At 40.8% G+C, this 12,353-nt stretch overlaps 2 protein-coding genes across 2 annotated transcripts in view; one reads left to right on the top strand and one right to left on the bottom strand.

Annotated features, from left to right (window-relative positions):
• The window catches only part of ABCB11 (ATP binding cassette subfamily B member 11), a 63,654-nt gene extending 52,844 nt beyond the window's left edge, over positions 1-10,810 (bottom strand). Inside the window, exon 1 of the mRNA XM_065750955.1 lies at positions 10,318-10,810. The gene's annotated coding sequence lies outside the window, so the exon portion shown is untranslated. The remainder of the gene's footprint in view (positions 1-10,317) is intronic.
• LOC136057911 (retinol dehydrogenase 7-like) lies at positions 1,709-11,668 on the top strand. The gene is made up of 5 exons (XM_065750973.1): positions 1,709-1,723; positions 5,849-6,179; positions 7,667-7,928; positions 10,425-10,585; positions 11,418-11,668. The coding sequence occupies exons 1-5, from the start codon at positions 1,709-1,711 to the stop codon at positions 11,666-11,668; spliced, it is 1,020 nt and encodes a 339-aa protein (XP_065607045.1).
• The last annotated feature ends 685 nt before the right edge of the window (positions 11,669-12,353 follow it).

Genomic DNA, 12,353 nt, shown 5'->3' with positions numbered 1-12,353 from the left:
TGCCATAGAAATTGGTCAGTGACCAAATAAATGTTTTCCTCATGCTGATGAATTTGCATTAACATGACCAAGCTAAAGAGCAAGTTACCCAGCAGCTATCCAAATACTGCTGGTTTTCAATTTAGATTCTTTGGCGCCTGCAAAATACTTCTCTATTTCCCTTAGTGCAGCTTATACTTAGGCTTCAGTATGGTCATTTCATTTGTAACTGTTATCTGAAAAAGCCATTCTTTCCAGAGCAGACTTGAGGTAAACAGCTCTGAACTTACTATTCCTACTAAGGCAAATAAATAAATGTTTTTCTATCAAGGAAAGTAATAGAAAATCAACATAAGCCAGAGCTGCTATATCTGTCTGGTGAGCTAGTAGTTTGCCTGTCCCAATCCACACAAGCTGTTAGCTTTCAGGTGGAGCTCAGTGTCTCTCTATGACTGAAATTCTCTGACTCCTTCAGAAGCAGCAGCATCAGGCCCTTATGATGTAAATGTCAGCCTCTGAACACAGCAGAGAGCTTGATGCCATTCTTACAGAGTCTCTTTCTCTCTCCAGAAGTTAATTTTTTTTTCCATCAAGGTTTCACAACTGAAATTGAATAGGGAAATAAAATATAAAATGACAGTGGCTGCTCTGAACTGTATCAGGTTTAAAGACTGAAATTCAGCTGACTTATGTCTTGCCTTTGTCAGACCAGAGGTCCACTATCAGCTGCTGTAGGACTACAGCACTGCAGTGGTTAACATTTAAAGTAAAGTTCAAAGAGAATTTGGGGCAAGGCACAACAGCTCTAAACTATATTATTTACATTAGCAATGCAGGAAATATATCGATTGCTCAATGTACTACCAAGATATTTTTCTTTGTAAAAAGGGCCACATTCTGGTGGTATATTCTCTCCTGCAACCAGGCACATCATTTACTTGAATGCATGAAGAGTGGGGGAAAGGAGTTCTGCTTACACATTCAGACAAGAAAAAGAGCAGAGGGATCAGAAGCACCCATCACACCTCAGGCAGTCCTAGCAGTCATATGTTAGAGACCTTCCTCATTAAAACTGTAGAGCAGTTTGTAGAACTTGAACTTTTATTTTAAAAACGTTGCTTAGTTACCCAGACAACTGATTTGTTTCAAATACCATAAAGCTGCCCTTGGACTAGAACAAATAATTTTGTCCCTGGGACTTGTCAAACATAAGGTTCTATTTTCCTCAATCTTTGTCCCAAAAAGACCAAGTCCTATTGATAACAGCTCGTCCATGCGCAGGAGTATAGATAGAGGTATCAAAAAAGCCCAATTAAATCACTGGAAAGATTCCTGCCCAATTCAACACAGTGCACAGCTTGCTCCTTCCCAGCAGAGTAGGTAAGTACTCCCTAACGAGTCTTAGCAGCTCCTTAGGCTCTACAGATGACTAAATATAGCCACCAAAGCTATTATGCAGCAAAGGTAGGATAGGCTGTGATGGAGCTTAGGTGGAGGATTAATACCAACTAATTCCCTAAGATAGAAGCACCACAAGTCATCAGTCGTGAAGAGAGGAACTGTGCTTGTCACCACTACAAAGAACTTAAAGGTTTTTCTGAAAACTAGCATTGTGCAAGCATTGGTGCATAAGCTGACGAGTTTGTCTCAAGAAGTTTCTACGTTCTGACACCAAAATAACTGTCGAAGGCCACTCATGAGCACCTGGAGGCACACAGTGAGCCTGCGGATGTCTCCCCAGAATGTGAGTACCAGAACAAGAGCAGAAATCATGTCTAACATTGCGGTGTGCAGAGCTATATGCATTTGCAGAATGCTTAAGAGGGCAAATTAAGCACTTGTTTTTGAGAGCACAGATAAGAGAACATGTAGTCTCTTCCTTTCCAGAAAGGATTTTAACTGATTGTTGCTTATCTAAGCACACTGTCTGAATAAAATGCTAACTCAGTAATGTTCTTTAGAACATCTGGAATCTGTCTCAGCTCCTTTATTATTAATTACTGGTTGGGTCACCTAAGAGTTTACAAGGCTCTATTTGCTCTGTGTTCCTTACTAACAGCATGGAAAAAAATCTGAACTGCTAGCACGACAAGCGAAGATATGCTTAGGCTGAGAAATCGGCCCTCATTTTAACCAAACTGCCTTCATCTCCCTGCAAAACACTCAGGAGAGTTTGAAGATGTATTTCTTTTAAGCTGGCAGATTAAGGAAGATCTTAAGTTATCTGCTGACCCTTGAACTGTCACTGTCCTATTTACACAGCCAATAGTAAAGCAGCCCTTTCCCATGAAACACAAGTGCAAAGCCCTGCGCGTGCATAAATAGCTCATGTGAGAGTGGGAGGTGTGATGCATTTGTGCCCGAGCTCATGCTCAGATTGTTAATTGAAAACCAGGCAGTTCATAACACCAGTAGGGTTACTGATCATTAAAGTTTGTACTGAACTGGAGGGCTGTCAGGCAGTGCCCTGGCAGGCTGCCTGACAGCTGAACCTTCCCCATATGTTCCACAGGGGCTGCTCCTGAAGAACAGAGTAGGTGCGTTTCCTTTGCCAGCTCTTCCTCAGTGTGCATGGTGGGCCAAGCCACCCCATCACAGGACACTGACATCTGCAGGGTTTGCAGTGCGAGCATATTACAGAAGGAAAGAATCTAAAGTGTATCCAGACCCCAAACTTCCTCCAGCCTGAGGTTCCCTGGCACAACTGCCAGCATCTCCTGCTGTGAGAGCAGAACAGTCACATTCCCTGAAGTAGGGTGCTTCAGCTTCCCCTCTGCAGAGAAGCAGAGGGATGCTGCCATTTGCAGTCATCTAAGTACCTTAAAGGTCTCTCAGTGTAGTCACATTGCTTTTCTTTAAAACCAAATGCTTTTATAATGGCACTTGTGTGTGTACAAAAAACCCAAGCTCTATTCCAGTTCTCAATTTGACAGGGAAATTATCAGCGTTTTAATGGAAGGTACAACTTGCCTTTAGGTATTTACTGGCTGCACTCGTAATCAAAATTCAGTATTTCTGGAAGTATATCAAAACTCTTGAAATATCATGCTGACATTTTCCCTAGAAGGACACTATTTGCCACTACAAGAGCTACTTCAAAATTGACATGCTGCCGACAGAGAAGCAGCTTTTTAGTGCTCCACAATTATCAGACAAGAACTATTTCGTGCAACATTTCACATTCACAGAAACAGACAATTTTCTCTGAAGAAAACTTTAACTGAAATTTCCTCTGATTCTGATCCCAGACTCCGTTTAGGAGATATGACATCATCTAACAGAATAAATTCCAGCAAAAGGTTCCAGCAGAGAGAAGCCCACCACGGTGCCCAGCAGCAGACTTCCATGTGTTTTTGCAAAGGCAGCACTGGGAGCTTGTGGGGAGCCATCTGGTGCAGCCATGCACAAAGCCCAGCACTGATGGGGAGGTTCCACATACAGCACACAGCACTGCTGCCTCAGCATTACAGCTCTTCTCTGCCAGCTACTGCTAGCAGAACTCAGGGGCTTATGCTAACCAGAGCAGTCCCAGGCATTTGTCGCAAAGGAGTCAATGTGTAGCCAAGATGGCCTGGCCAGATGTCTCCACAGACCCCTTTGCAAAGTGAACCTGCTTTCCAGTAGTGCAAGCTCTTAGCCCATTATTTCCTATTTACAGCATGTTATTTACAGCTCCTGTTTCCAATTAAATTAATATTTTCCCTAAATTTATAATTAGCTCATTTTACAGCACTAACCTGCTGTGTAGATGTTTGACTTACTGACTTAGGGTTACAGGAGTCTGCTGGTAGCAGCTTCTCTCTCTGCTTCTAGTCCATCTCCTGTTCTTAATCAGCAGTCACTGCCTGGCACAACATTGCAAATGGATTGGGTGCATCTGTGATCAGATGCTGCTACATCTTGCTTCCAGATTTCATTCTACAGCACTGAACCTGAATTAGCCTAAGCTTTTTCTTTTAATTATGCTTTTTTCAGGGCACATTTTGAGTCCTTTCATAAAACAACTGTCACCAGCTCAGTGAAACATTACAAAGAAGGTTCCAAAGTGCACACATTCAGGAGAGATGTGGTCCTTGTCAGATTTTAGAGACATCCACAGGAAACCAACCAACCAACCAACCACAAGTATCCAGGAGTAGTACCTGAATTAGAGGGCCAATTCTGTTGGCATTAACAGTACAGGGAGATGGGCTGCTAAAATAACCAGAGCAGCCCAGAAACCAATTTAATACCCAAACACTTAAATGGGAGCCTTCCTCCTGCAGACAGCAGCAGCAGAAGGAGCAGACTTTTATCTGCATATATTTGCTTAATGTTTTCATATCAGAAAGAGATAACCCATAGCTCAGAGGCCCATAATCATGGCTACCAAAGCATCCAACTATTTAAAGTAAAATCATTAAATGTAATGTCATTACTCATCATGCATCAGCTATGTGACTGATGTCATTATTTAGTGAGTCCAATATTCAGTCTCTATCAGGTTCTGAGACTTTGTCCACTTTTACCTGATTAGATGATAATTTGATTGAAATAAATCTAAATCACTGCACTAACTCAGTAGGACAAGAACACCAGAAGAATGAGAACACCACTGTAGCAACCAAGTATTCCTTTACCATTAGTACTTTAAGGTAGCATGGATTTAACATAAAAATCAGCCAAACTCTTAACTTCAGAGAGCTATGAGTTACAGAACATAAAAAATAAAATCTTGCTTTCTCTTCAAGTACTTCCAGGATTTTACAATAATCATGAATTTCTTCATTTTAACATACCCATTAATCATTTAAATACAATTACATTTTCATTCTTTGAATATAATCACTTGTCTGCACCTGGACACATATGTAGACCGCTAGAGCGTAAGTGACTGTTCAGTACTTGTAAAACAGTTTGTCTTTAGCAAGACATCCAGAAAATGCTGGCCAGCTTCCCCATAAATATGAGTTTAATTAAATACTTTAAATTATTGCACAAAGGAAAAAATACAAAGACAGCAAACCAATATGAAAACTTTTAGATGTCGAGAACTGCATGCTACACTTATTAAAAAACCTTTATAATACGTAAACAGTACCCTCACCCCTTTCTTAGGGAACTTTGTATACCCTCAGTTTTTTTTGAGGGCATCACCATGAACACCCCCCTCCCCATTTACTGATGCAAATAAAGTTCCCATGTAAGGTTATCTTACTTCACTCTGTATCAGTGCTAGACAGGCAATGAGGAAGGAGAGAGAAAACTCAGACATTGTCATGAGGTCTCTCTTGTTTAAGGAGTGGAGAGCATGTGGCTTACTATGACACAGCACAAACCACAGAACAAATTAGTCAGAGGACCCACCACTACAGCTTGGACTTCTCTGGTCATTCCTGGCCTCTCTCTGCTTCCATGCTATATATTAGAAGAGCAGACTGTGTGGTATCATACAGATGGTCCAAGAGAATTATCCTTCTTCCCAGAAGAATCCCTCTTTCCAGAATTAGCATAACTAATTGCCAGTTTCCACCCTATAAAAAAGTCACCATCAGACACTACTGTGAGAAATCATGCAGTCATTTCTTTCAGTCTGAAATATCCTGAAAAGATGGGGCTGACTAGGAAGATAGGCAAGTTAAACTTGAAAACAGTGAAAAACTGTTGAAAAGGAGGTCAGGAGGTTTTGCCAAGTTATTCATTAGTCATGGATCCCAATCACATTGTCCAAAAGCTCCACCCCTGCACTCCTTTAACTTACTGGATGGATGGAGTGCAATCAGAAAACAAAGCCCCTTGTGGAAACTGAGTGTAAGGAAGCTGGGGGATTGACCAAGCATGCTTACTTCGTTACATTTCCAGATCACACTAACCCACAATTCCCTAATAGCTGTCATTTTCAGACTCACTGCACATAGTGATTCCGGCTTCCATACTTTCACTCATCATTTACTGGCTCATCAGAGACCGCCACAAAGTTAGAAACCTGAGTGGAAAGTATGTCTTCATAACAGGCTGTGAGACCAGACTTGGAAATGCACTGGCCAAGTGGCTTGACAAAAGGGGATTTTGTGTAATTGCTGCATGTGTCACTGAACAAGAAGGCCAAGAACTACGGTCCTGCTCCTCACTCTCCCTGAAGACAGTGAATCTGGATTTGGCTGACTCCAGCAGCATCTCCAGGGCTGTGGTATTTGTGACAGAGGAAACAACAGGCAAGGGTAAGTGGAAACGTCAGCTCCCAGAAAAATAATTCAGTACAATCAAATCTGGTCTAGCTAAGAGTTCTGGAGCCTCTCTGCTATCTACAGATGAGTTTTTCCTCTTACTGATGAAACACATTCACTCTTCAGTTCTGCTACTTCTCAGTTCAGAGAAATTTCCTCCAGCAATGCTTTTGGGCTATTTTGCCAGCAGGGTGCCTAGAAATACAATTGTTCAAATCAGATCATTCCCTGATGTGTTTCTCAGGTTCTTTGGTGTAGTAGAAAAGTCCCAGCAGGGAGAGAGAAAATAAACCCAGCCCAGGTAATTAAAAATGGCTGGTGCAGGGCTCCTACAGTAACCAGAAGAGGTTTTTTTTTCATGGCTGAATGAGTCTAATTTTTGCAATGCACCCAGTAACAACTGGAATGATTCTAACATCTAAATTCTTGCCTTTTCAGCCAGTTTTCTTAGAGTTGTTATGTAGGCAGCTCTTAATACCTCTCACTCACCTCAGAGTACTTGTCTAGAACAAAGAAGAGTTTGTCCTTGGACACCTATAAGCTGAATTGAAAAGGAATGGCTTAAGCGTTGCTTAAAGGTTAGGGTTGGTAAATACATTGATCGGTGACAACATTTATGTTTCTTTCTTGGTACCAACAACTCAGACTAGGCATTGTTAGCAGCAGCCACATGGGATCAAGGCACTGCAACTACCATCTGTACTACACAGTTGTATCAAATATTCAGTATGCTAATCAGCTTTGTAGCTAGAACAGGATCATCTACCTCAAGGGGACTTTCTTCCTTCATCATGCAAAGTTTCAGACCATCGCTGAATGCGAAGAATGAGAGCAAAGACAAAATAAATATTAGAGCTTACCTTCTCAGAGAGGCTGATCCTGCACATGTGTCTGTCTCCAGGCTGTAGAAAGAGGCATGTTCCTGGTCAGGGTAACCACTGCTGTCACGTCCTTTTGAGAAACTCTTTACAGAAGCAGTGCTGAACCTTCGGCCTCTCCCTCCAGGCACAGGCTGTCCTTCCAGAAACGTCACTATTTATCTAAAGCTCTTCTAAGTAATTTATAAGGTAGTAAAGCAGTACTATCAATACACAGGGTTAAGCTAATATTTTTAAAAGCACTGACTAATTCTTTATGTTTAGTTTAGACCTTTAGACCCCAACTCAGGAAAATCAACCTTTCCGTTTTTACAGACTGTTTATTCTTCCCAAGAAGATAAGTGCACATTAGGAACCCAAATACCTGAGTAGGTAATAAAGGCCACTAAGGCAGCCCATTTCTCCAACTGAAATAACTTTCCTAGCTTCTTTTAGAATAATTACCTAGGATCTTCAGCACAGAGTAGACATCTACAAGCAGGCCCTACAGACTTCATCCCTCTGAGGCTTTTGCCAAGTGTGTTTTGCTGCCAATGCTACACATGAAACCCTACGGTAAGATATTGCCACATACAGAAATAAATGATTTTGGAATCTTCCTAGGGCTTTTTGGCTTGGTGAACACTGCTGAAGGAACAACACGTGCAGCAGCACCCAATGACTGGCTGACCATTGATGACTTCCACTCGGCACTGAGTGTTAATCTACTGGGATTGATTGAAATCACGCTCAAACTTCTACCACTTCTGAAAAAAGCTGAGGGAAGAGTAGTCAATCTAATCAATGCTAAAGGCTTCATGACATTTGTAGACGGTGGCTACAACTTGTCCAAATGGGGCATGGAATCTTTCTCTGACACGTTACGGTGAGTAGTTAGAAACACATGCATGAATCCAAGAACAGATTCCAAACGTGGAGAGGGGATAATGCCTGTATGTTTGCCTCTTCCGTTATGTCTCTGTTTATCTTGCCTAAGAAGCAAAAGGAAATAAAAAGGGTGACGGTCACTTGTTTTGGGTTTACTCCAGTGCAAAGAACAGAGCTACCAGGAAACTGCACTGGAAAACATTTGCCTATGGCTGGCACATGGCTACAGAACACATGAATCCACTGCACACATACAAGGAAATCACCAGTATAGCCTGTCCAGGTCAGACGCTTACAAATTCCTGGACACGTTTTACTTAAGGTTCACATGCTGTTTGGTATGTACCAAATTACCAGACATAGCTACATAAAGCATGAGGACCTTAGACATGTTGCACTTGCCCTGCAAGGATTACAAAAGCATATGTGCATGTACTTTCAGCTGGAGCCTGTCTGAATTCCCTTCTGATAATATTGAAATTATAAGCAATTTTATGTCTCATTCAATATTGCTAACCAGGAGGAAAGAAACTAACTACGTGTAGCATATAGATACACAGTGATTTCAAATGATTATATTGACTGTAAGATGTATAAGCATGATATTAAGCACAGGAGTTCAGATACAATTATGTCAGCTATGGTTGTTTACATTTGGCAGAATATGTCCCTCACAAACAGCAGCATATAGCTATAATACATTTAGCAGCATGCAATCAAAGTAATTATTAGCAGCCTGGCATTGTGGTTCTGATAAGCACTCTCAGATCCCTGAGCTCTGAAAGAGCTGCTAAGGCCCTTCTGCAGGTTATTCAGAGGCCACAATCAAAGCACAGGTGTGCTAGGCATCTTCCATCCTGCAAGGCCAGGTACCTTGGAGAATACATCTGACTTCATAGCAGGGGTCTGATTCTCAGACACTGAACTCTTCAGTGTATACCCTTTTCTGCTGGTCCCAACTCAAAGGCCCTGAGTTGCCTTTATATGCTCTCAAAGAGCAGTGGTTGCTTTTTACCCTGCCCACCATTTCTGCAGGTAGATTGTTCCTGTCAAATAAGTTGTAAAACCAACCCCCCAAAAAACAAAATGACTTCATTTTACAGCTCTCTTTCTGGGGAGTTCATTCCAAGTCCATGAACTGAACAGTCACCTTGCATGTGGCCTACTAATGTCTTATCATAGCGTTATTACATTCTCCACCCTAAAGTCTATTAATTCACCAAGTATGTTCATCCAGCAATTAGAGAAAATGAGTTTTCAACATATGCACTGCTAAAGGTATTTGTGCAGAGTTGGCACTTCAGTTCCCTTTCCCCTACTATTGGTTCAAGACCTTCGGTACCATTAAACTTAATGCCAGTATTTTTGCAGAGCAATGGTGAGCTGAGACAATTATCTGCACGTAGGTTCAGTAACAGAGTACTTTTTCCTCTCATTTAATTAAGTTTTATAATTAATGCCCCTTACACATAATTCCTCTACGCAAAAACAATACTAAAAAATAGCTATATAAAACTTCTCCAGCAAGGTAAAGCACTTCTGTATGCTTACAACAGAATTATGAAGGATTTTATGCCAAACTCCTGATCTCCTGTGTTACCAGTTTACAACCTGTTTCATTTTGCTCTAATGCTCCACAGCAAGTCCGAGCTGGGTGATTACAAGCAGCAATCAGATTATCAAAGTTACTCACAACTTCAGAAAATTAAGCTGAGCAGCCTTCACTGACACTAATTGTGATGTACTGCCTTGGGTTTGCTGAAGAACAGACCAACAAGCCAAGTCTTCACAAGGTCTATAAATGTCGGTTGCAAACAATTATGAATGCTTATACAGAGAAGCATACGTCCCAAAGCAACGTGATGAAAATTAGTCGCTAGTGTACACACAGTTGACTTCTTTGTATGCTTTGAAATCCAGCTGCCTGAGTTTAAATCTGTCTGACAGAAGAGTGACAATTTTCATTCTGAGGGTGGTGCACTGCAATTAAAATTTCATAGAGGAAACCATGCTACCAGAAAGCATACCCTTACTGCACTAACACTTAATCATTTAACCATAGCCATTTCACGCTGACGTGCAAAATTAAGTCCTAATCCAATCAGAAATTTTTGTTCACTTTGACTTTTTACCAAGCACCTTCACAAACTGTCTCTCCTGGAAGCTGACATGATACAAGCGTAGTTAGACACCAGTCCAAAATAGACCATGCAGAAAAGCTGCAAATCTACCTGATTTTGCTTTGTTTAATTGTTAATTGCCTGCTGCACTTTTACAGTGATAGGTACAGCACTGTGATGCTTATTTGAACATCTCATAAAATTATTCTAACATTTGAAGACAAGAAAGTCTCAAATACTAATTAATGTGACAGACTTTCAACTTACTTGTGTTTAATGGCTATGCCATTATCGGATGCACGGGGACAGCTTTCTGGGTTGTTGTTCTTTTGTTTCGTTGGTTGGTTGTGTTGTTTTCTGTTTTTTTCTTCTAGGAGAGATATTCAGCACTTTGGAGTGAAAGTAAGCATTGTTGAGCACAGTTTCTTTAATGCGAAAGTTAACTGGGGCATCGTGGAGAAAGACCTCTTAAGACTTTGGAACAGATTGCCTAATGAGATCAGAGATTCCTATGGAGAAAAATACTTTTCTGAATGTAAGTAGGAAAAGGACTGTATGAAGGCTCAGGGAAGGATATCACTGATGACTCTAAATACCTGAAGGGGGAGTACAAAGATGATGGAAGCCTGACTATTCAGTGGTGCCCAGTGACAGGACAAGACAGGACAAACCAGAACACAAGAGGTTCTGTCTGAACATCGGGAAATAGTTGTTTTGAGTGCTGGAACAAGTCACCTGGATTGCTTGTGGAATCTCCCTCCTTGGAAAGTCTTGGAAAGTTGGCTTTGGAAAATCTTCCAAAGCCACCTGGACATGATTATGGGCAACCTGCTTTAGGTAGCCCAGCTTGAGAAGGGCTTTGGACAAGATGATCTCTGTAGATCCCTTCTGATCTAAACTACTATATGATTCTGTGAATGCAGGATTTCATAAGCTTTAGTTAGGAACTCATTGCTGTTTGTCCTGTATATGGTAGATTAGGCCAGTTCTATTAGTTCCCCTGGGAAATCAGTGATGTGATTCCCTCCTACCATCTTATTTCCTACGTACTTAAGAGGCAGAATATCTAATTTGATTGTGCATCATATTTATGGCTTAATGATAGCTAAGATGTTCTGCTGCAATTACAGTAGAAAAGATCCAGCACACAATATGGGCCAGGGAGTTTTCTGTTTACCTGTTTCTTTGGTATTCTGTAGCACTTGTCTCTGCTCTGCTGTAGCTACACCATTTGCAGTACCTGAGCTGGCAGTTTAAGGCAACCCTCATTACAAATCTACAGAATCTGTAGGAAAACCTGCAAATGAAAAGAATCCTCTCACACAGAATGTTGCATAAATATTTCCAGTTTGTTTTCTTCTTTGTAGATAAAAAAGCTCAAAGATCATCAGTGAAAAGACTGGGCAACTCTGATATTTCTAAGGTCATAAAATGCATGGAACATGCCCTGCTAGCGAAGTACCCCAGGACACGGTACGGAGCTGGATGGGATGCAAAGTTCTTTTGGCTGTTTCTCTCCTATGCCCCGAGCTGTTTATCTGACATGTTGTTTTACATGATGTTTCCAGCTCCAGTAGCTAGTAGGAGTTCAGTCCCTGCAGTTCCAATCAACATTTAGTAATATAACCAATATCAACTCTATGGAAATAACACTTAATCCTCTCAAAAACAGTTGGCATCTCCGCTTTACCAGTTACTAGACTGCTTAAATTCCCTCCAGAAAACACTTCTCCTACTTACCTGACATTTCTGAGTTTGTAGATAAGACTTGTGAACCTCTGTGCCCAAAAGTGATACATCTGTAATATCTGCATCCAAGCAATGTTCAGCTACAAACCTGGGTAATTCTACTCATCCAATAAAACATTTGTTGTTTGTTTTCTTATTTAAATGAGAATCTGTTTTTCATGTTGACTTCACCAACATAAAGGTTTCTAGAGAATTTGAAAAGGAAAAAATAAAACCACTGGTCTTTCAGAACATTTATGTTATACATGTACCTTACAGAATGTATTTACTAAGTTTTAATAATCTATTCCATGAAGTTTGGTCATGGCCATATTCAGGAATTGCTGAATCTCACAAGCTTCTGAACACAAGAAATCAAACCAAATAATAACAAAGCCCAGCTATTGCAACATATTTCAAAAATCACAATTGCAGTATTTAACCACATCTAATCAACTGACTATTCAACTGCGTAGAGACCAAACACAAGCTATTTTAAAGGTATGAAATTACAGGGAAAATCAAAACTAAACAGTTCCCCATTACTATTCAAACAAATCCATACTTATATCTTA

Source organism: Cyrtonyx montezumae, unplaced genomic scaffold (assembly GCF_038088225.1).
Source record: "Cyrtonyx montezumae isolate F1298 unplaced genomic scaffold, pur_monq_1.0 scaffold_7, whole genome shotgun sequence".
NCBI classification, from domain to species: Eukaryota; Metazoa; Chordata; class Aves; order Galliformes; family Odontophoridae; genus Cyrtonyx; species Cyrtonyx montezumae.
This window is presented reverse-complemented; position numbering and strand designations above follow the sequence as displayed.